The sequence below is a fragment of the Vidua macroura genome, chromosome 6 (genome assembly GCF_024509145.1).
Source record: "Vidua macroura isolate BioBank_ID:100142 chromosome 6, ASM2450914v1, whole genome shotgun sequence".
Lineage (NCBI taxonomy): Eukaryota > Metazoa > Chordata > Aves > Passeriformes > Viduidae > Vidua > Vidua macroura.
In genome coordinates, this window is record NC_071576.1 from 2,814,019 (window position 1) to 2,838,939 (window position 24,921).

Below are 24,921 nucleotides of genomic sequence, written 5' to 3' on the forward strand. Positions count from 1 at the left end.
GGAGCCTGAGCCAGCTGGAGGGGGCAAGAGGGTCCTTGAGAGCCAAGGGAGGAGCTGCAGCTCAAGGGTGGATTGGGAAGGATTGGGAGAGCAAAGATGAGGAGTTTTTGCTCCACGTGGCCCAGGAGAATGTGCCAGCAGAGCTGGTGAGGCTGCTGACCCCCAAGGAGACAACAGTTGTCACATTCCCTGATGGAATCACTGATGAATGCCAGAGGAGTGTCACAACAATAGATGAGAGGCCAGAATGAGCTGTGGCTGTGGGAACAGATGGGAAGGGCTCTGGCTCAGGGATGACACAGAAAAAGGATCTGTGGATCTGCCTGAGCCTCTCTCCCAGGACCCCTCTTGCTGTTGAAAAGCTGAGTCTAACCCATTCCTAACAAGTCACTGTGCTCAAGATGAAGTCTAAGATCAGGCACAGCTACTAAGCAATGACTTTATAAAGCTGAGAATACATTCAAGGGCAATCAAATTCATTAAATCAGCCATTAATTAAACCAGCCAAGCAGCTCCTTCACTATTAGGTTCAACAGGATATGCAAAACCAGACCCTGAAATAGTCTCAGCTTAAAATTTCCTGCTTCCCATCTTGTTTTCAGACACACCTGAACCAGCTGCCTCTCATTGCTGAAAGGAGTGCACAGGAGAATGGCATTTCCATTGCAAAACAACCCAAGAGGGATGAAAGCTCTGCTAAAAGTTAACACTTGTGCCAAATTTCAAGAGGTTAGTCCTTAATTCTCTTTTTAAATATATGTATAAGGACAAACCATGAAGCCATTCAAGGTCAGGACTCTGAGCAAGCTGTTCTAGTGGAAGATGAGGGATCTAGGGAGTGGAATGAGATTATCCTTAATTTCCCTTCCAACAGAAACTATTCCATGATTCTAAGGTGGACAGTGAAGTTTCTCCACTTCCATAGTGCAATATTTGCACTAAATCCTTAGAAATCTTGGGATGATGGATGGAAATTAACATTTATCCTGCACTAAAGGCATTTTCTGCCAAGACATATATCAATAATTTACAGAATTACAATTAGCCTGCAAGTAAGTAAGTACAGGGAAGATCAGTAAAAAAAAGGCACTTAACAGTATAATGAAGGTGACAACTCTGCATTTACTATGCAGCAATTGGTCTTTCTAATCTCTGCTGCAGCCATTTATTATTAAAGAAATATGAAGCTACAGTGACACAGATGTGAAACAAAGTCCCCCAGTGAGGACACTAAAACCCAAGATTATGTTACCCAAGATGGAGCAGCAAGGTCAGGGGCAGAATGTGGAATGTCTGCTCATTTAGAAATAGGCCTGTGTGCATCAGAATATCAATTTATTGCTTTTCCTTACATCTGGGCAATGCTTACAGAGGGATTTGGTACAGAGGAGGGTAGAGCAGAGTTCTCTCCCACAAAAACACCCCAGCTGGATCTGACTGGGATGTGCACGGGGCTGTGCTGAATTATTCATTAATGCCTGCCTGGTATCACATCACATGCCAGGAGGCAGAGGCACCTTTTGGTGCCACACTGGAGAAGAAACAATACCTGAAATCAGAGAGGGGGTCACCCACCACGCCCTGGGAGGGCTCAAATGAGCAATGCAGGGCCCCTGGCACAGCTCTGTGCTCTCCTGTGACACAGGAGACAGGACAAGGCTCCTTCCCCTGCGAGGAGAGAGGGGCTGCCACTTGCAAACCCCTTCACGAGCTGCTTAAAGAGCGGTCAGGTGCCGGAATCACCCCCAGATTGGGGTGACCCCGGGTGGTGGAAAAGTCTCTCCTCTAACCTGTGCCTTCAAAGAAAGACTCAGCAGTCTTCAGTCATCTGGTCTCAAGGCAGTTTATTGTGTGTTATCTCAAGGCACACACACTCCCTGGCATTCTCTCTGACTCCTTCTCCCTCTGCGTCTCTCTCCGTCTCCCTTTGTCTTCGTCTCCCCTGCCCAAGGGGCTGGTGCCATCTTTTATATCACACATTAAGTATTAAGTATTTATAGTTTTTCCCCAATGCCTATCACCTACATTGAACAGTGGCTTTCTACTCTAAACCAATCTGTGAGTGCCAACATCACCAAGAACATGGGGAATAGGAAGGAGAAAGAAGGAGGACAGGGCACGCCCAAATCCCCCCATCTTAGAACCTCTGACCCCCATGTACAAAACTCAGACCCCTCTGTACAAGGCCTAAAACCCCCCTGTACAGCACTCAAAAATCCTACCTTTTACTTTGTGATTACTTCTATTATAATATCTAAACTTTTGTGATTTCTTGTTCTTCCTGCAAAGTTGGTAAATTGTTCCATGGGTCAAACTCAAAACCACAGGGGTTTCTGGCTGCCTGCCAGGGTCTCAGAGGCTTCTGCCCTGGACCTGGAACATCCAAGAGTGTCTGAGGGACACCTTGGGTTCCGACAGTCAGGAGCTTTAAAGAAGAGGTTGTGATACTTCTACGTGGGGAAAATCCTTGAAAGGGGAAAGAAAATCCGTATGCAAGCACCGTGCCCCGGGTGCTCGCAGCCCAGAGTGCCAGCGGGGTCCTGGGGTGCTCCCCTGGCACTGAGGGGAGCAGGGAGAGAATTCTGTCCCTGCCTTGGGCACACGAGTGACCTGGTCACTGCAGGTCACCTGGAATGCTCTGCCAGCTCTGGGGCTCCCAGCAGCAGGAGGAGCTGCTGGAGAGAGTCCAGAGGAGCTGCTCCAAGGGCTGGAGCCAGGCTGGGAGAGCTGGGGGTGCTCACCTGGAGAGGAGAAGGCTCCAGGGAGAGCTGAGAGCCCCTTGCAGGGCCTGAAGGGGCTCCAGGAGAGCTGGAGAGGGACTGGGGACAAGGCATGGAGGGACAGGACCCAGGGAATGGCTCCCAGTGCCAGAGGGCAGGGATGGATGGGAAATTGGGAAGGAATTCCTGATGTGAGGGTGGGCAAGCCCTGGCACAGGGTGCCCAGAGCAGCTGTGGCTGCCCCTGGATCCCTGGAAGTGCCCAAAGCCAGGTTGGACAGGGCTGGGAGCCACCTGGGATAGTGGAAGGGTTCTCTGCCATGGCAGGGGGTGGAACAGGATGGTTTTTCAGATCCCTTCCAACCCAAACCAGGCTGGGATTCTGTGGCTGCTCTGAGCCATCAGCTGAATGGCAGCTTCCCTCTTCTCCAGGAGCTCACCACGTTCCTCAGTTTATTTCCCAGGGGCACAGGAAAGTTTAGTGAGCTCCTTTTGAGATCCCCTGAGGATTTCTGGGTGGAAAGCACTGGAAGTGCCCAGAGTACACAAAGAATTGTGTTGGGGTGACAAAGCAGTGAGCAGGGACATGAATTCTGAGCAATGTGTGGATCCTCAAAGACAAGGCTCATTTCTGAGCTGGAAGGAGCAAAGTGGCACAAGAAAAACACACTGAAAATGGGAAAACCACCCAGAAGAATGCTCCATCTGACACTGCTGGGTTAAACTCTGCCAAGTTAGGTCACAGAAAATAAAATGGGATAAGGAAGAGTAACTTGGGTGTAGTGTGGGAAACATTTCAAGGAAATCAATTTGATTTGATGAAAAAAAAAAACCAATGGAGTATTTTGTAATCGGATCTGAGCACGCTCCTTCTATGTCAGTTCTCCCAGCCAGGGGATGGTGATAAACCTGTAAAACTGCAATTCTCCTGAGCAATGAATTACATTTTCATGCACTGCTGGCCAGCACACCTGAACTTTACTCACTAATCCATTTCCCATAAGATGTCCACAGACATGCCAAGCCTCTAATGTAGTTTAGAAGTATCTGTTTTCAAGCTGCCAGAGAGATTTCCATGGCTTGCCACAAAAATTTGTGTTGGCTTCAGGCACACAAGAGACAGGGAAACCTGAGAGATGGTGGAGAGCCCTGATCAATGAACTCTGCATTACTGAGCAGGAAGGGAGGTACAGATTTCAGTTTGAAAATTGTGTTGCCAGTCTAAAGGACTTAAACACACCTAATTTGACATTAAATACCCAAGTAAGACTTAAAAGTCCCACCTTGCCCCAGTCTAACCATGCTCAGGGTACCAAGGCTGCAAAAGGATGAACACTACTCCATACATAACACAGCCAACACAGAAAAAAAGCTACAATCCCTGCAGAAATTAATCCCAAAACAGCCCCACAGGGCTCTTCCAGTAAGTGGGATACACAAGGGATGCTACTGGGGTGAAGCACTGTCCATGTTTTATGGGCTACTTCAATTATTCAGGTTGTTATGATTTATTCAAGGCTTATCATTATTTACAGGCCACTGTAATTTATGCTGGCTTTTCTCCTCTGGGTAATGGGGTCACTCAGCAGCTACACAGATGGGTCAAGGTAGGATGGGAGCATCCAGGATATGAACAGTGCCCTAATGAACCGAGTAATTGGGGATCATTTTGGTTTCCCTGCAAGGCAAGTGCACACAAATGCATTCACACTGGCCTGGGCACGTTTTGCTCGTGCTGCCATCCCACCTGTGCTCAGAAACAGCAGAAATGAAGTGACAAATACCCATGGATTTTGTCAAGAGGTAAAAAGAACCTCAGCTCTATGGACTCCCATTGCTCTAGATATGCAGAAATTCAGAACATTAATTCCCTTCCCATCGCTCAGCTGTTGATACAGAACCATTTTAGACATTTCTGCTCTGAATAAATGACATGGATTGTTGTTTTTGCTGTCTTCTCACTCTTAAAACTCTGATTCCTGTGGGTGACCATGACACACCCACAAAGTGTTAACTCCCTTCATGCAGGGAACTTTCCTGACATTCCCAAATCCAGATTTTTTTCAGCCTCCATGCCCTGCTCCAGTGAATTTCCATAAAACCACATTTCCCACTCTTACCTCATCCCTGTAAAGAGGGCTGGTGTAGTACATGATGTCCATGGCACTGCTGTTGAGCATATCCCGTAAACCCCGCACTTTGTCCGGAGTGATGGAGTCCACAGTGTCTGGGAAAAATATATTAAAAAAAAAAAAAAAGGGAATTAAATTACATCCAGGAGAATGATAAGATGGCAGGGACACCTTCCACTGTCCCAGGCTGCTCCAAGCCCCAGTTTCCAGCCTGGCCTTGGGCACTGCCAGGGATGGAAATGTTCAAAGTTGTGCAAACAAAACCAAAGGAAAGGCACAAGCAGAGAACACAGATGAGATTTCTGGGGAGAACTCTGCAGCTGCTGGAACAGCAGAAGAACAGAATCCTGTACCTCCATCGAGGGTCAGCTTTGATCTCCACTCCACTGGAAGGAATTCCACGTGTGTTGCAAGATTGGAAAAATACTTTTCTTCAACTTTTCTTGCTGTATCTCGCATCCTACAACAAAGAAATGAGTGTTTGCCTGTGCAGACGACTCTTGGCACAACACATTTCCTGGATTACTGCTTTTCCATCCCTACTGAAACATGTAATTCCCTCAATTTCAAGCTTTTATTATGAAATGCTTAAACTCCCATACAATGAAAGAATCCTGTGCATTGCATGCTCAGAAGAGTCTGACTGTATCAGTTTGGGCATAACATAATCCACCTAAATTCAATCCAAAGGTATCTGTTAATTCTGCTGGGTTTGGGGCTGACTGTGAAAGGGAAGGATTAGAAAATTAGAAAAGAATTAGAAAGTCAGAAAAAAGAAAATTAAGAATTTCACCTCTGCTTTGAAATCTAGAATCCACTGAAATCAACCACTTGATCAGTATAGACAGGAAGACAGTTCAGTGCTTTTAAACACAAAGAAAACTCTTAAGAATATGGCTTGAAAGAGCAGAATTTTTATTTCATTCTGCATACTGAATTGGAAGGCTTGAGAGCTCCAAGGGTGAGAAACAGGATCACTTGTGAGTGTTTCAACTTGCAGGAGCAGATGGAGAGGCTTTTAAAAGACTTTTCATTTTTACAGCATATCTGAGCATGAACATTGCTGCACCTCTCTCAAGGGATGAGAAAAACTTAAAATACCTCAACCCCAAAGTATCTCTCTGTTGTTTGGGGGAAAATGGGAATAATGGTAAGTGATGTTATTTTAAAAATATTACTTTATTTGTGTTGTGTGAAAAACCCATCATTGAAAAAGGAAAAGCAGCAAGAAATCAGACCAAATATTAAATATCCAGGCATTCTTTAATTAATGAGAACCTTTACCTTTGAACAGCTCATCTTTAAAAAAATATCCCAGAAGTAAACATAACCCATAAACACAACTGTAAAAAAAGCTTGTGAAAAATAGGAGAGATTTCCCAAGAACAGATTTCCCCAAGCAGCTGCAATTTGTAAAAATTAAGAACCACAAATGAACTATTTTCTCGTAGAGAAATCTCCATGACATAAACAAGAGGGACTTCTCTCCCTAAGTAAAGAAAGGCTATTTTAGAGGTAGTAAACTGACTAAAATTTTAAGTTTTATTTCCTTACATCATCAGTAAAAAAGAAAAGGTTGTAAGAGGAGGAAAAGTATCCTAAAGGTTTTGTTCTAATTCTTATTACTCTTTCTTTTAATTACTATTAATAAATATTTCTTTGTACCCTTTTAAAGTTTTAAACCTATTTTACTTGTCTTCTAGCCCTACCTCACAAGAGGAAGTAAATGAGTGCATTCTAGTAAGAACACTGATAATTAACCAACACTAAACCCACCACACTCATTAGTAACCAAAACATCTCAAAAATTAACAAACCAAAACCACTACAGGCACTCAGCATCCAAAGCAAGGAAGTGTTTTATTTTCCTTTCTTTCCTTTACCTGACTCCTGGCCCCAGCAGTATTCCTATTTTTGAAGATGAGCACAACAAACCAAATCCGAGTTCCCAGTTGCAAGCATCAAGTTTTTTTTATTTATTTCAATGTGTTTTTCACCCTATTTTCAAAACACCCCCCTTTTAAGCAAATTAATCATGTACCACATTTTTGAGAGAGGTGTTGAAAACACTTTTCCATCACTGACATTTATTTTCTGATGAAAGAAAAGGAAAAAAGGAGGAATGTGGAGAAAAAAGGGGGCAGGGAAATGAAATGGTGAAAGGGGGAAAGAAAAGTTGGGGAAAGGGGAAGAAAAGGAGAAAGGAATAAAAAGGGGGAAGGGGAAAAGGGGGAGAAAAAGGGGAGAAAAGGGGGAGAAAAGGGGGAGAAAAGGGGGAGAAAAGGGGGAGAAAAGGAAAAAAGGGGGAAGGAAAAAAAAGGGTAAAGGGGAAAAAAGGGGGAAGAAAAAAATGAGAAGAAAAAAGGAGGAAGGAAAAAAGGGAAAGAGAAAAAATAAGGGAAAGGAAAAAAGAGGGGAAGGGAGAAAAAGGGGAAAGAGAAAAAATGGGGGAAGAAAAGGGGGGAAGGAAAAAAGGGGGAAGGGAAAAAAAAGCAGGAGAAGGAAAAAAGGGGGGAAAGGGAGTGAAAAAGGGGGAAAGGGAGAGAAAAATGAGGAAAGGGAGAGAAAAATGAGGAAAGGGAGAGAAAAAGGAGGAAAGAAAAGGGAAGCAGCATCCTTGACATCCTTTTTTCCAAAGCAGTTACTGCAGGCCTGTGCAAACAGCCAAGAAATGCAACTGCTCAGCATCTCTATTTTTAAAGCCTGGTGTGATTGCAGTCCTAATCTCCTGGATTCTTGTCCAAAGAGATGGCAAAGGTTTAAATAAAGCAGAAAATCCTGCCCATGATAAGGGGAAAAAAAAAAAACTTCAGCAGGAGGATCTGCTTAAATCAGGGTTGATTTAAGGCTTGAGCTGACCCATCCTTACCAAGCACAAAACCCTCCCTGCCACCCCCACACACAACAGGACATGTGAGAGTCCAACTTCAGCATGGAAATTCTGGATTATAAAGGAAATAAAATTCCAGTGAATACATGAACGTTCCTGGAGTCCCTGAGTGAGCAGAATAAAGGAGATTTTTGAAAATGCCCACAGCTCCTCGGTATTGCCAAGTCAGCTTCACTTTCTCTGCATGAAGGAGGTGGTTTTGGCTGGGATAGAGTTAATTTCCCTCCTGGGAGTTGGTATAGCATGATTTGGATTTAGGATGAGGATAATGTTGATATTTTGGTTGTTTTGGTTGTGCTCACCCTAAATCAGGGACTTTTCAGTGTCTCATGCTCTGCCAACAAGGAGCTGCACAAGAAGCTGGGGGAATATGGCCAGACCCTGACTGATTTATTATTATTATTATTATTATTATTATTATTATTGTCTTCATAATAATCTGGATTAATTCCTCCATTATTATTATTATTATTTTAATGATTAATCAGTTCTCATCTCAACCTATGGGTTTTACCTTTTCCCAGTTCTCCTCCTCCCATCCCACTGCAGCAGCAGGCTGGGGTTAAAGCTTGACACCAGCAAAGAGGAATTCAGAAACAGTGAAATTAAGGAGGAAATTAGCCAAGCAGCAAATTAAAGCTGCTCAGCTTAAAAGCATAAAAATATTGCCTGAACAAAGCACAGAATTTTACACAGCAACAACTACTTGAAGTGAGGGAAATGGTAAATAACCTGGTTCTATTAGAGCAGGAAAAACCACCCACATTATTTATTATTATCAGTAGAAGCTGGAAATATTGTGGAGGAACACCTATTAGACATCCCTAAATCTTTAAATATATAAATACAATAACTACAGAGCTTTTTGCTGTTTGAAAGGGTCCAGTTCTTACTAGAGCTGTTCACAAACTGACTCGGAGAGGATTTTTTAAATAAAAGTCAAAGCAAGAAACAGGAGTTTGGAGAAAATAATGTGGCCTCGCAATTCTGCCAGACCTTTTGGGAAAAGCTTCAGGTCCCTCCTAAAAACTGTGCTGGCTTTGTGTCTTCATCCAGAACTTTGGAAATGCCAAGGCTGATTTGAGTCAGATGTGGGCTCACCTTAGGGAAGCTGAGGTTGTCCAGCTGTGCTCCATCACAAAGGTCCCAAATTTGTAAAATCCCAGAAGGGTCTGATTTGGAAGGGACTTTAAATATCAGCCAGTGCCACCCCCTGCCATGGCAGGGACACCTTCCACTGTCCCAGGCTGCTCCAAGCCCTGTCCAGCCTGGCTTTGGGCACTCCCAGGGGCACCCACAGCTTCTCTGGGCAACCTTCAACCCTCACAGGGCACAATTCCTAATTCCCAACATCCCATCCATCCCTGCCCTCTGGCACTGGGAGCCATTCCCTGGGTCCTGTCCCTCCATCCCTTGTCCCCAGTCCCTCTCCAGCTCTCCTGGAGCCCCTCCAGGCCCTGCAAGGGGCTCTGAGCTCTCCCTGGAGCTTCTCTCCTGCTGGAATGATCCTGCCCCAAACAGAAGCACTCAGGTCCATGAGAAAACCAAACTGCAGCTCTGCAGGTTTCTTCCCTGGGCCCCACAAAACTCATCCTGGTACAAGTGCACAAAAGCTCTGTTTCAAGGTCACCTGTCACCTCACGGGTGTCCCAGGCTGCCAGAGCTGCACTTACCCCCCTCTCATTATCTCCCAGCATCCATCTCCTGCTCCCAGGAATCACTGGAATTCCCAGTGCAACACACCCCATCTACATCCAGTGGCCCTGCACCACATCCCCCACCGATTTTGATCAGCAGTTTGACAGAAATTCTGAAGAAAATTGGGTGTAATTTCCAGGCAACGCAGCTGCAGACACGTGCAAACCCCCAGCACACGCACACCTGCTCATCTCTTCTGCTGCAAAGGTGAGGTTATTAATTCTTTTTCTTCTTCTACCTCTTCCAAATAAATTTCATTTAAAAATTTTATTAGATGGCAAATCCCTCTGCTCACTTGTTAAATTAGCACCAACTGAAGTCATAAATCCTCATCTAAACAGGCAGAGAATTCACCTGATGTTGAAATACTGACCCCAGAGCAACAATTACTTGAAGCTTTGCATTGAAACACAAGGAAACAACTCTAATTTATGGTTCTTCTAAGAAAAAAAAAAAAACACTCATGCACAGATGCAATGCACGCCTTAGAAAGAATTCTGACATATTGCTATTTTCCACGCAAGAAGTAATGGCCTGAAAATAGGTACTTTGAGATTCACCATGAATAAAATGTGCCTGGCTGCCTTTCTCTGATTAAAAGAATAAATAACAAACCCAGATTTTCACAGATATACATCCTTGCTTAATTGGAGTGTATTCCAGAGGTATGTTAACTTATTTAGAATTATTACTGCAGCTTTTTTTAAATCTCATGCTATCAGTTTTGTGTAGGATTTACAAATACTCCATTAAAAACAGGGGAGCTGCAAACTGAGTTAGCTTCAGCTACTTCCCAAATTTTGCAGAATGATGCTGATGTTAACAGAGCAAAATGCTGAAGAAAAGCCTGAAGAAACGATTCATTTTAATTTCAAGTTGTCTTTGCAGACTTTCTTCAGTCAGATGATCCATGAGAGAGAAACAGGGAATGGTCTTTAAGCCTTAAACGTGCCAGCTTCTTACTCTGAACTCCTGATCTCATAAAATCACAGAATCCCAGAATGGTTTGGGTTGGAAGGGACCTTAAAGCTCATCCAGCTCCACCCCCTGCCATGGCAGGGACACCTTCCACCATCCCAGGGTGCTCCAAGCCCTGTCCAACCTGGCCTGGGACATTCCAGGGATCCAGGGGCAGCCACTTGGGCAACCTCTTCCTCAGTTCCAGGGCCTCAGCATCCTCACAGTGAGGAATTTCTTCCTAATATTTCATCTAAACCTCCCCTTTGTGTCAGTTTAAAGTCATAACCCTTTATCCCATCACCCTGATTCTAAGAGAAAGAGCTATGCATGTAGGAATGTGTCCCCTGTTGATGGAATAAACAAGTTCCCCTTTGTCTCCTTAAAAAGGACAAAAGCCCAGAAGTTTCTCTCCTCAATTTGGTTAAAAGACACCTCATAAGACTTTAGGGACTTCACCTCAAACTTAAGGACAGCCAATTGGACAGAAGCTAAAAAGTCCCACCTGAGCAATTCCCTAGAAAAAGAAGAGAACAAAAGCAGTAATGGCTTTTGTGAAGTGTTTTAGCAGGAGCAAGAACCTCTTGCCCTGGCTGGGTTTTTCTCTGTAAAGAGCTTTTTTATTTTGCCTTTTATTAAAACTTTTTGTTCCCAACACTGTCACAGGAGCCATCCTGCTTCTTTTAAGGCACCTGAGGTAGCTGAGCTATCAAAGGTATAATGCTTATCTCTGAGAGCTTATGAGACCTGGCTTGAAGAGAAAAAGCATTATATGGGATGTTCCCTGGAAAAACCACCTCAACTCTGACTATTCCCTGCAAAGCCATGTGGATCCATTCCTGGATTTTGGTCACAGAACTGGGGAATGATGCTCTCAACCATTCCCCAGCTGGAAGCTGGAGTTCCCTCAAAGGGAGGGCAGCACTCACTGCCTCTTTGAGGAAATAATACCACTTTATTTATGAGGAAATTTAGGGCTGGTTTGGGCTAAGTTTGCTAAGCAGAAGTGAGCAATGAAAAAGGAGATGTGCTGAGAGATGAGGAAATGGGAGGGTGGCTCCTTCCCAAAGCTGAGCTGCACAAATGCCAACCCCAGCCTCGCCACGGGCACGTTTCAAAGAGCAGCTGCAAGCCTCAAGCCGTGTTCTGCCACTGCTGCTCTCAGAGAACTGCTGTGAGAATTGCTGCTCCACCACACACAGACTCATCCTGCTTCAGAGCAGAGATGGAAGCCCCAGGATGCAAACAAAGGAAGCATGACTGGGATCCACACCTCATCCTTTTGAAGATCAACAGGATTTGGCACGGTCAGAGGCACTGAAGCTGCTTTGCTGGTTGCTCACAGGATCCTGGGGCAATCCTGGGAGATCCAGGTGCTCCAGACTCTCCTCCAGCACTGCTTTCCCAAGGGCAGGAAGGTTTGTCTGCTGGCACAGAGCACTGCAGGCACTCCCTGTCCCTGCTGCCTGCTCCCAGCTCCACCTTCCAGATGGAATCCCACTTTTTCAGACCAGCTGGAGTGATGCAGCTTCCAGCTGTGATGGGGTGGGCAGGGAAAGGGCAGAAACAAGGCATGGGGGGAGGCTGGGAATGGGATACACCCAAATCCTGACCAGGCTGCTACAGCTCCTGCCCAACACGCAGCCATGGGTTAGGTAATAAATACACACAAAACAAGCTGTTCCAAAAGCATTTCATGCCCTAACTGTCACCTTTTACCTCTTGGCCTGAACTTCTCTTGCAAGACAGGCTCAAGGTGAAATCTGTAAGCCAATATTTACCAGCTGGGTGCTTAATTCGGAATTAAAACCTGCACCAAAGGATGAAAAGCAAGCATTTAATATGCATTTAATGCAATGCAAGCTTTTAAATGGAACATAAAGCTGCCAAATACCTGAAGAGCTAAAATTATAGGAAAGATTTTACAGGAAAATCTTCATTTGAGATTCCAGCAGCACACATTAATGCAGTGAAAAGCTTCTGAGAGGCTCTGCCCAGGCTCGCATATCAATGGAAATGTACCAAAATTGCTATTCCAAAGTAATTATCCTAATGATAATCCACAATTAAAATGCTTTCTAGTGGGACTTGCAATAAAAATGTAATTGGTGAATAGGCCAAGATGCTGTGCTTGTGCAGACAGCAATTTCTGGGCCGTGAACAGCAGCACAGACAAAAGTGATTTTGGAATCCAAAGAGGAGATTCAGACAGAGGCAGAGCCCAGAAGTGACACAACACTGCAGCTGCTCTGGAAAAGCACAGGAGAGTCACTTCACTCATTCCCCAAGCACAGGAGATGATGAAATTTAGTTCAGCCTAAAGGTCTGAACCCTGCCTAAGGCAGGTGAAAGGGCTGAGCTGTAGTAAGCACATTCTTCTCTCTTTCAGGATTTTTTAATAGAGAAACACAGAGAGGAGAAAGAGAAAACAATTTCTATTTCTGCTCCTTGTTTTTCCTATGTAGAATGTGTTTGGAGAATTGTTTACCTGGGGTAATTACTTAATTAAATTCTAGTGAGGATTGTTTGAGCCTGATAACCAATCCAATCCACCTGTGGCTGGACTCTCAGAGAGGGTCACAAGTTGTAAATTAGTTAAATATAGTAGTTAAAAAAATTATATAGTTTCAGTATCTCCTTTAAATAGTAGATTAATGTATTATAGCAGAGTTATAATAAAAAAATCATTCAGCCTTCTGAACTGGAGTCAGACATTATCATTTCTTCCCACCAAGTTCACCTGCATTTACAACACTGACCTTCACCTGGGTCAGGTAAAACAACAGGAGCTTTGAAGAGGAGGTTGGGAACATGGATAAGAACATTCCTAGAAGTGCAGAGGAGGCCACCAAGATGGGATGGAGCAGCTGGGATTGTCCAGCCTGGAGAAGAGAAGGATCTGGGGTGACATAAATGTGGCACTGAAGGGAGAGCTGCAGAGGGACTGGGGACAAGGGATGGAGGGACAGGAGCCAGGGAATGGCTCCCACTGCCAGAGGGCAGGGATGGATGGGAGATTGGGAACTGGGAATTCCTGGCTGGGAGGGTGGGGAGGCCCTGGCACAGGGTACCCAGAGCAGCTGTGGCTGCCCCTGGATCCCTGGGAGTGTCCAAGGCCAGGCTGGACAGGCCTGGGACAGTGGAAGGTGTCCCTGCCAAAGGAATGAGATGAGTTTTAAGCTCCCTTCTAACCCAAACCATTCCATGATTCTAAATTATACTCAAGATGTTGGAGTTCTGGATGCTCAGAATTTCAGACTTTCTGTGCTGACAGGCTCTGACCCCCAAGAGAACTCTGCATTGACCTGAGGCTGTGGAGAAGCTTCCAAAATTAACTGATAGCACTAAAATGAGGAGTGTGTGGTTTGAATAGAAGTGTGTAATATTACAAGGTGAAAAACTTAAGAGTTTCAAGTTTTAGAATATAATAATATATATAAAACAAGACAGAAGTTTTAAGACAGAAGCTAGTCCTTCTTTACCTTCTTCTTCATGGGTTTGGGTGGTAGAACCAACACTCAACATGTGTAACATCATCTCTCCCTCCCATTCACCCACAAATTCAACAAAACCACAGATCAACTTCCACGAAAAAAAAAAATACATTCCAAATAAAAATACATGAGTGTGTGCAGCAAAGAGACATCCCAAAGAGATTTGTTTTAAAGCTAACACTCTGCCTTATCACAAACCAAGGAATTCCAGGATTCTGCACCTGATGGCAAATAAAACCCCCTCCAATTAAGGACATTCTGCCATGACACCTTGGTTTGTATTAGGCAGAAATACAGATTGTAAAGCCTTCTCCCTTTAAAGCACCATCCCTGTGGTACCAACACAGCTCAGAGCTCCTGCTGGGGCAGCTGAATCCCTGCTCCAGCCTGGAGGAGGGACTGTCTCTTCCCAGACAAGCTCCCAGGGAATATCAGTGCTGACAGGAGCAGCTCCTTGCACCAGCTGCCGTGCTACATTCAGATAATAAATGTGTTTAACTACACAGAGAAGAAACAGAATTATGTCACATCCACCACAGAGCTGCTCATCCAAGCATCCCTAAGATGCACCTTTTGCATTTACCTACTCACAGGACACCCTGCAACCACAGCATCCAGCCACGCTAACGAGGGGATTGAGCTGCAGTCCTTAATGAAATTAGCATGGATAATTTGGATTTTCCCCAGACAAGGGGTCTGTTTTCAGCTCTGCAACCAGCAGGATGTGCCTAATGATGCAGCAGCATCGTGGGAGCTGCACCAGCTTCTTCTCAAGGTGCTAAACTGAGGACAGAACGTGTCAAATGAGCTCAGCTACAGGTTTCCTACTAAAAAATGTGCATTTAAAAGCAAAAAAAATATCCCACTGACATCTTCTCTCCTTAGTTTTGACTTGAAAGTGTGAATGGTCAAAAAAAAAAAGAAACTTTTCCTTATTAATTTTATTTTTCAAAAGGCACCACTGTGTCCCTAATGGAAAAGCACGTAAAAAACCACCCCAAAAACCAAACAGCACATAAATATCATGGCTGAAGGTGCTAACAGAAAGTGCCAGCATGGCTTGTGAGAGCTTGGCAGACATTCCTTCTGAAATCTCTCCCTGCAACATATGGGATGTTCCTCACTGATAAGTTTTAAGTCGTTATTTGAAAAAAAAAAAAAAAAAAAGGAAAAGAAAAAAAAAAAGATACTTCAATCTAAAATGATGCTTTAATTTGAAAATTTTGTGCAGAATGCACAATTTATGCCAATAATTAGCATTTTAAAAGGCTATGCAATGCTGTCTGGTATTTCTTGAGGATATGAGTGAGAATTACTGAAGCACATTAAATCTTGTGTCCCTTTTTGAGAAAGCATTTCATATGCTGGGCTGCCAATTAGAGCAGGACTTATGGAATGAACACCTCTGCACTGTGACCTGAGCTGAAGTTAATCCACCCATTTAACCCCTGTACCTATGGAAAATGGAGGAGGGAGAAAGATAAAGCAGAAAAATTGAATGATTCCAAGGCTGCAGTTTGATTTCTGGTCACTGTTAAAACAGCAGCTTATGCTGAGGCTATGTGCATTCCCAGTGTAACTCCATCCCACAAAAACTGAAGTTTTTACATTTATTTTGGTGACTAACTTTGAGCCAAGGGCTGTGGATCCTTTTTCTCTTTGCTTTGGATTTCTGGCTCTTCAACAACGTGAATAACAGAGCAGTGAAGTGGCAGGAAAGGGCGGGGGGGGGGAGCTGCAGGTTGGTGCTTTGAGGTGACAAATGACACACAAGTGACATCAAAAGGTGTACCCAGAGGAGGCTGGAGTGGCACAAAGAGCTGGGGGGACACAGGAGGTTGATAACACGACGGCACAGAGCACACAGGCACTGACCTAGAGTGACAAAGGGAGGGTGGCAAAGCTCCCACCACAAAATCCCAGCCATCCCAGCTCTTCTCACAGGAGCCACTGGGTTTGTCAGTGCTGAGGGAACCTGGAGCTATTTGGGACCTATTGAACCACCCAGATCTGTAATTAAGGCATTTTTAGCCTCCTCTTCCAGCTAATGAGGGATTCCTCAGTGCCACTTTGACCCCCACACAGCTGCCACCAGGACTTGATAAATTTTCTAAGACTCAAAACCATCTTTTCAGGTGCATAAAATCACAGATTGCTTTGGGTTGGAAAGGACTTAAGAGATCATGAAGTACCAACCCCTGGCATAAGTGAGGATGCCACCCACTAAACCAGGGCTCCAACCTGGCCTTGAACACTCCCAGGAATGGAGCAGCCACAGCTCTGGGCAACATCCTTCCCAAGAGCCATTTGCAAACCCAAAGCCATTCAGTGAAGAGATTTCACAGCCTTTTTGGTCACATTTTGCTTTTCAGCCAGGCTCTGTGCACAGAACTCCATGTGCAGTCTCACAGCTTCATTCATGGAGGCCTTCTGTCCTGTTAGGAATGACAACATTCCTGCATCCCCCCGTTCCCCCTCTTTCACAGGATGCAATTTGCTTGCCCACCATCCCAACAACCAGCTCTGAGAGATTCCACTCCAAAATTAACTTTCCAGTTCCACTTAATCAAAAATGTTCAGCTCAGTCCCTTCCCAGTCGTTACACACTGAATTCACCCGGGCACCACTGAGAAACAACACTCCCCAAATGAGAAATCTCTCCCTGCTCAGCAAAGCCACTGTGACAGATGAGTAATGCCATGACTGACTCTCACAATTAACAGACAAAAATCGTGTATATAGGTTAAGAAAAGTTCTTTTTTACCCCCTGAGTTGTTATCAAGGGACAGCTGGGGTTGGAATATTTGGGAGGGTTGGCTTGTCACTATGGTGACATCTGACCCCCAGTCAGGATTTGAGGAAGTCATCTCCACCACTGGACTGCAAAGAAGGGGTTGATGGACAGAATTTTGAGAGGGGCAAAAGGGTTAAAAGGCAAAACCTCCACTGTGTGGGTGAAAAATCCTTTCCCCACATGGTGAGGAAAAATCCTTTGCTCCCGGCACCGTAACCTTTTCTCTATTCAGTCTTCTGTTGTATTTTTGATAAGGTTTAATAAACCTTTCTGAATTTATGAAAAGTGAGTGCCTATTTCTCACACCACTGACCACAGGAGCCAGAATTTCACACAGAATCCTTCAGGCTGGAAAAGACCTCCAAGGTCAATGAGTCCAATTTCCACCTTGTCCCCAGCCCTGAGTGCCACATCCAGGAATTCCTTTGACACCTCCAGGGATGGGGACTCCAAACCTCCCTGGGCAGCCCTTTCCAATGGTTAACAACCCTTTCCATGGAGAAATTCCTGCTGATGTCCAGGCTGAACCTCCCCTGGTGCAACTTGAGGCTACGTCTTCTTCACCAGCTCCCCAAAAGCCACAAGTGCTGGTGATAAAATCAGAATAAATCTTTGCTCTTCTGGCTCACAGCTGCTCTCCCTAAGTTCATACATCCCAACTAACATAAAAAACAGAATCATGACTCAGGAGAAGAGGAGGAGAAGGAAAACAGGGAAACATTCAGCCCAAACCAAAGGCTCTGCTGTCACTAACATCAAGGCTGCTTCAAACATTCCAAAGCACTCACATGGCTGTGTTTTTGATGATCCTCCCTTGGTCCATTTTCTGCCCAATGCCATGCACAACAAACACGATGTGACTAGTCTGGGGTGGCTTGTCCTCTAATGTGGCTTCTTCTACATAGCCTCTGTGTAGCCTTGTCCCACTGCTTGAAGCTGCAGAAAGAACATTATCCCACATCAGTGACATTCTGCCAAGCTGCAGCGCTCTCCTCTGCTGACAGAAGCTTGGCTTTTCTCAGGCCAACACGTTGAAAATCAGATTATATAACACAGAATCAGAAAACCAAAGGATTAGCATCTATTTTGAAATATAGGCACTTTTAAAACCCTGAAAGATTCGAGCAGCCAGGTGATAGCAATAGCCATCTCCACTGCAAAGGGAATTAATTTCAGGTATGTTTTGAAGAACAACTCTTCAGAAAACAGTTGTGTAACTGTACACCTACTTTGACAACACAGAACCCTTCTCCTGGCTGTCTCAATCAATGAAATTCCTTCTGTCTCCACCTTATTCCAACAGCATGGAAGGATCATGGAAATGACCTGGCCACATAAGTGATTAAGTGTTGTCACTTTATCCACCCCAATTAAAAGAGCTGGTTGAAAACCTTTAAAATTTATCATTTTGATAGGGAAAACTTGCTTTATTTTGAGCTGATCCAACCTGAAATTCCCCCCTTGTTCTCCAGCTCAGTGACCAAACCCAAAATCAATTCCCCAGGGTAAATGTGGGCATTTTCTCCCTGCTGTGCTGACAAACCCACAGGCACAATGTGCCTCCATCCCCCTCTAGTGACACTCAGGGGACCACACCAGGCACCAGTGCTGGCCTCAAAAACTGGAACTAACAGCTTATTTTGTTTTTAAAGAGGAGGAAAACACCCCAAACCCACGAAGGGCATTTTTTACCCAAGACAGGTTTTGTTTACCAAGTGAGCTTCTCTTTGGTATTTCTCCCCCACAAATCATTTGGGACAGATCTCATTATTTATTACTCATTATCCCAAAGGTGTTCTGGATAAATTACTCCATTTCTTCTGGAATTGAAGCACTGAATGATATTTTTTTTTTTTAGGAAGCATTAATTAAGTGCTCACCCAGGAGTCCTGGAGGGTAAGAGGGCATTAATTACAGGGCAGAGGGATGCAGAATAAAGTCAGACCTGTGACCTGACCTTGTCTCTTCAAGGAACAAACCAGATGTGTAAGTTCTTGTTCTGGTGTCCTGCACAGGACAAGTTCCCATTTTCTAGGCTGGAAATAATCTGCTTTTTCCTTGAGAGACACCACCTTCTCTTCCAACCATCACAGCTTTGCTGCCTTTCTGACTGGGAGTGTTGAATTTAAATGAGCCTGAATTTCTACTGGAAATAATTTCTGTCTAAATGCCCTTTCCTGTCAGTTCATACTTCTGTTTCATGGACAGAAAAAAAGGCTGGATGGAGGTGGAGAGAGGGAAGGTATGGTCATGTATTTAAGGAATGCATCACAATATCTAAGCACCCAGCAGTAAAATTAAGGTTGCAAAAGGAACTGTAATCCTTATATTATTACAGGAATAATTCTAATTTTACAGTAGCTTCTGGACTCTGCCACTGTAATATTTTCATGTATTTGTTATGTAGTGCTAACTGCTGCATCCAAACCCATCAAAATATGGAATAAAATTAAAATACAGTAAGTCAAATATATAATGCACATAAAATAAAATTTAAAAAATATTCACATCTAGTTAAAATTATTTACACAAGCTAAGGACTCTGAATACTCATATAAAGTAAAAAATGCAATGGCTAAAGTGGGCTACTCACATTAAAACCTGAAATATCCTCCTGGAGTTAAAGCAACAAACTTCAAATGCTGGCACTTACAATATTCTTTACAAAGTCTGGGCAAGATTTACCTTTGGAAAACCCCAACTTTTGTGTAACAGTCCTTGCAATTTTGGATGTTGTGGCATCACTGTACAGGTACACTTCATCCACACTGTGCCAGTCCACGTGGTTACGGCTCAGCTTTAGACTATGAATAGCTGCAGCAAAAAGGAATAAATAAATTGAATTTAGGTGGGGAAGAGGGGAAAAAGAAAACAAAGACAGAGAGAGAGAAGGGTGATTTACACACAGGTTAAAATCTAGAGCTCCATTGTGCCTAAATTTGTGTTATTTCTTACCTTGAGGAATTTTTACAGCTGGGTTTAACCTGAGCAGGACAAGCAGCAGTTTGAAGAGCACCTGTGAGGACACCACATCATTCCCCTCCCTCCCTCATTTTGGGGTGGGAAGTACCCAAAATATTCCCTTAAAGGGGGCAGAGTAATGGATCCTGAAATACTAGAGGTGGGTGTGATGAGCAGGTGGCTGCCCCAGGTATTTCCATCATTAAAAAATGGAATTTCAGCCCTCTCTCCCACGAGAGCTGCTCTGCTCTAACACAGAGGCTCCCCAAAGATCTGTTGCATTTCTTCCCTTTCAGAAATACCTCAGAGCTGGAAATGCAGCTCATTGAGCCTCTGAATGGGCAATTTCTGGCACAGAACAGAATTTAGCTCTTTCAAAAGCCACTAAGAGCTCTGGTGGTTGGGCTTTTTTTTTTTTTTTTTTTTTTTTCTGCGTGCTGATTGTGTTTTTCCAGATTTGGAACTGATTGAGCTCCGGGCCAGACCTCATGACACACAGCCTGACTGTCAGGATTAAACAACAGGCACGTTGTGATGCAAATCACAATCATCTCAGCCTTGGAGCTTGCAGGAGCCAAGCAGTGCCACAGCTGAGTTACAGTAATTTGGATTTCACCAAAATTTGCTGCTGAGGTCTCGTCAAGTGTGGGGTGCACAGCTGACAACAGCAATAACCCTGTGACCAAAAAAATGGTGATTTAACTGTCACTGCTCTTGCTGGGAAGTCCAAAGTCATGGAAAACCCCCAGAGGGGCTCTTTGGGGGTTGTTTTTTCCAATACCAAGCAGAGCTCTAACCTGTCTCCTCCTTGAATCACCCAAATGAATTTTTTACACTCTTCTAAAAACATTCTGAGAAAGCCTGAGCCATCACAATTTCCAGTTTTAACTCTGCTACAGCACAAACCAGCCACGCTCAGCCAGATGTTGTGGCCTTTCTCCTGCTGTGCTTTTTGTTTCTTTGCCAAAGCAGACAGACTTAGACTGATGAAAAACTGAACGAAATCTGTAAGGAACACGGGGATTAAGAGAGGATTAGCCCCTGTGTTGTGGTAAACAACTGATTCACCAAAACAACTGGAATTACATCGTTGTTTTACACTGCCAGAGCAGGAAGAGGAAAGAAATAAGCCTGACTTTGAAGAGCAGAGATGGTCTAGTCCAGGAGGTCTTCAAGAATTGTTCCATCTGAAAAATGGATCCATTGGATCTGAAAAATCCATTCTGAAAAATCCCTCTGAGAGTATGATCCTGGGGAAGCTGACAGAGGAGGGATGGAAGTTTGTTTCCTTTGGAGGGTGTTGTGTTCAACACCCCAAAAAAAAAAAAAAAAAAAAAAAAGAGGAAGAAAGATGGTTGAGTCTCTTATTACCACAGGAAAAACAGCAGTTTGTGGTGGAGTGATCCTCAAATTCCTTCTGGAATCGAGTCCAGCCTCTCTATTGGAAGGAACATAAAGGAACAAGTGGCTTTTCCCTACCCTGCATCAATTATTCCCACTTGGGAAGAACAAATTCCTCACTTTTGGACAGGGAAGGAACATCAATGTCAACTACAAGACGTGGAAGCAGCAAAGTACTTCCAGTGAAGTTCAGCAGGGCCAAGTGCAAGGTCCTGCACCTGACTCAGGGCAACCCCAAGCACAAATTCAGGCTGGAGGAAGAATGGATTGAGAGCAGCCCCAAGGAGGAGGATTTGGGGGTGCTGGTGGATGAGAAGATCAACACGACCCAGCCATGTGTGTCTGCAGCCCAAATGTGCAAAGAAATGTCACCAGCAGAGAGCTGGGGGTGCTCAGACTGGAGAAGAAAAGGATCCAGGGAGAGCTCAGAGCTGTTGGAACCCTCATTATTGAGAATTTCAGACTTTCTGTGCTGACAGGCTCTGACCCCCAAGAGAACTCTGCATTGACCTGAGGCCGTGGAGAAGCTTCCAAAATGGAATGGCAGAACTGGGATTGTGGGGGTGGAGTTTGGATAGAAGTGTGTGATGTCACAGGGTGGGAAACTCAGAGTTTAAGGGTTTAGAATGCAGGAATAGATATAAAGCAAGATGGAGGTTTTAGGGTGGAGGCTGCTCCTTCTTCTTCCCCTCCTTCTCCATGGGTTTGGGTGGTTTTGTATAATTGGATAAAAAAGTCCCCATTGCGGGCAGGGGTGGTTGGTGATTGGGTTAAAAGTGAAAATAATTGAGGTGTCATTTCTTAATTGGGCAGTTTATCCTTAAAAGGCCTTGCAGAGAGAGAGATGGGGCTCCATTTTTAGTTTGTTGAAGTGCTGCAGAACTCAGGGTTTGTGAGACTGTGACAGAGATAAGAACCAACAAACATCTGAGTCCCAACAAGAAATTCCATCTCACACATCTAATCCCAACCCTGGAGAAAAAAAGAAGATAAACCTCAACACAGAGCCTCTTCCAGTGCCTAAAGGGGCTTCAGGAGAGCTGGAGAGGAACTGGGGACACGGGATGGAGGGACAGGACACAGGGAATGGCTTCTAACTGGAAAAGAGTAGGTTCAGGTTGGATATTGGGAAGGAATTCCTGGCTGTGAGGGTGGGGAGGCCCTGGCACAGGGTGCCCAGAGCAGCTGTGGCTGCCCCTGGATCCCTGGCAGTGTCCAAGGCCAGGCTGGACAGGGCTTGGAGCAGCCTGGGATAGTGGAAGGTGTCCCTGCCATGGCAGGGGTGGAACTGGATGACCTTTAAGGTCCCTTCCAAACCAAACCATTCTGGGATTCCAGGGAATATTCAGCACTATTTCTCTGCATGTTTAGTTGCCCTTTCAAAAGACAGCCTTAAAAATTTGGCCTACTGTTAACAAAACACCACCTGCAAGTGGCAGTGACCTTCAGCAGGACCAAACCTGTCCCCTGCCTGCAGAGTGCCCTCTCTGGGATGTGCTCTTCATGTACACGTTGCACTCAAGCTCAGATCAATTTCTTACAGCACCTGGACTATGAGCTCTTCCTTTCTACACAGAAACAGAAGAAAACAAAAAAAAAAAATTCATGTGTTGGTCCTTGTTTCCCCAATTTTCCTTTAGCCACGAAATATCAGGAGTTGTTTAGGTAAGTGGCAGGATCCGGAAAAGGCAAATGGACAAAGCTTTCCAGAAAATCTACCTTTTGCCAGTGAGTTAATACATTTTGCAATTTTAATTGATATGTTTACATTTCATTTTGATTCTCTCAGTAAGTTTTGCTTACCAACACATTCCCTGCTTTACTTTGGAGCAATTTTGCCTCTTTTTTTTACAACAACAAAAAAAAAAATCTTTGGTAATATTCTTGTCTTTACTTTTTAATTTCTATAAACCCTGTGATGTCTGTTCATCCTCAAAGCCTGGATGTGATTTCCACAAACATTTCTGCCTCAGGCTGGATGGGGCTTGGAGCAACCTGGACTAGTGGGAGGTGTCCCTGCCCATGGCAGGAGGCTGGAATGAGATGGGCTTTAAGGTCCCTTCCAACCTAAATATTTCTGGGATTTGATTCTGTGACTATTTGACAGTGAAGAGATTGTTAAAACCCTTGAGAGTTCAACCAAAAGCAGCTTCTGCTGCTGACAGCCCCAGGGGGTGTTAATAGTGAGACAGGGAACACAAAAATGTGTCTTTGGGGAGGATTTGACAGCAGTCTGAAAAGAAACATCCTGAAAAATTTAAAAAAAAAAAAGAAGAAAAAATTTCAAACTGTGCTCTGCAGGCATCACGGACTGGCACTGCTGGTTTGAAACTGAGCCTGAGGAAGGGAAAGTGCTGTTTCCTGAGGATGAGGAGAGCACAGGATTGGCATTGTCTGTGCAGAAGGACTGTCCTGTGAAGCTCCAGAGGGGCTCAGAGTGGCAGCTCGGGGTGTCCCAGGGGTCAGGGAGCCACCAGGGCGTGTCACAGAATTCAGATGAGGCAGCAGGACAGGCACAGAGGGAAATCTCCTCTTGCTCATCCCTCTGTGTCCTCCAGGAGCACAAATTCCACACCTGAGGGGTCTCTCCAGGGCACCAGGCTGGGACGGTGCCGAGCTTCACTGAGACCTGACTGTCCAGGACATCTCTGCCATAAATCCACAGGGACAGAAATCTCCCCCTGCACCTGACTTTTTGTGGATTTGCTCCCAGGTGGCACTTCCCTGGCACTGAGAGCATTCCCACAGACCTCCCTCTGCAGGTGCATCCTCCCCAGCTGCAGAAAAGCCCCGCAGAAAACCCCAGCACGCTTTTCTGGAGAAGAGAAGGCTCTGGGGAGAGCTTGCAGCAGCCTCCAAGAACTTGCAGGGGATTTTAAAAGAGGGGGAGCAACTTTTTACACGGGGAGATAGAGGGAGGACAAGAGGGAAGGGTTTTAAACTAAAGGAGGAGGGATTTAGATTAGATTTAAGGAAGAAATTCCTTACTCAGAGTGCTGAAGCCCTGAGGCTGCCCCTGGATCCCTGGAAGTGTCCAAGGCCAGGCTGGACAGGGCTTGGAGCAGCCTGGGACAGTGGAAGGTGTGGAATGAGATGGGATTTAAGATCCCACCAAGGCCAAGCCCTTCTGGGATTTTAGTTATGGATTAAAGGCCAAGTGCTTGGAGACTAGGCCAGATTTTGGGTTCTTCTGTAGCCAGAACTTAGAGATGAAACATTTTTCAGGAATACCAACCAAGACACACTCCTGCAGTGTGTGTACATGAAAAGCTCAGCCCTGCTGGAGATGGAGGATGGGATCAAGAAAGGATTTCTTTCAGCTGAAGAAATCAATGGTTACTATCACACAAACCTCCAGTTTCACCAAGATAGATGAACACTGAGGGGGAAAAAAAAAATCCCCCTAAAAAGTTGAAATCTGAAAAATGAACCTTAAAACGCAGAACAGATATTCCTAAAGCCTGGCAGAACCTGATCTCAGTGAGGCTTTTGACTCAAGGAGTCAAAGAAATGGAGAATAAGTGCAGAGCAGAAACCCTGCACTGTGTTTTGCTCATGTGCACATGGAAACATCCTCCCAGCCCGAGGAGTGAGCACCTCCTGGGGCCAACTGCTCACAATTAAACACCTTTTTTAGCTAAATACCTGCTTCTCTACTTGATGCTTTCATCCACCTGCCAAGAGCAAAGCACGGGGTGGATCTTTTCTCCCCAGAGCTTGATGGTGCTCAAGTCAAAATCAATCCAGGGAAAAGCATCTTTGAAGTGCTCAGGGCTGACACTGCCTCCAAGGACAAAGGCTCTGTCATTCCAGCCAGGATAAAGGCCAGAGGAGGGATACAGACTGTCTTAAAACCTCTCCTGTTTTTTTTTTTT

General features: G+C 44.7%; 1 protein-coding gene across 2 annotated transcripts in view; it reads right to left on the minus strand.

Annotated features, from left to right (window-relative positions):
- Positions 1 to 24,921, minus strand: part of DDHD1 (DDHD domain containing 1) — a 65,167-nt gene that overhangs the window by 20,446 nt on the left and 19,800 nt on the right. For both annotated transcript variants that reach the window (XM_053981301.1, XM_053981300.1), the window contains 4 exons: positions 19,370 to 19,498; positions 17,473 to 17,620; positions 5,205 to 5,311; positions 4,840 to 4,946 (listed from right to left, as the gene is read on the minus strand). In XM_053981301.1, coding sequence (XP_053837276.1) covers positions 4,840 to 4,946; positions 5,205 to 5,311; positions 17,473 to 17,620; positions 19,370 to 19,498 — 491 coding nt within the window. The remainder of the gene's footprint in view (positions 1 to 4,839; positions 4,947 to 5,204; positions 5,312 to 17,472; positions 17,621 to 19,369; positions 19,499 to 24,921) is intronic.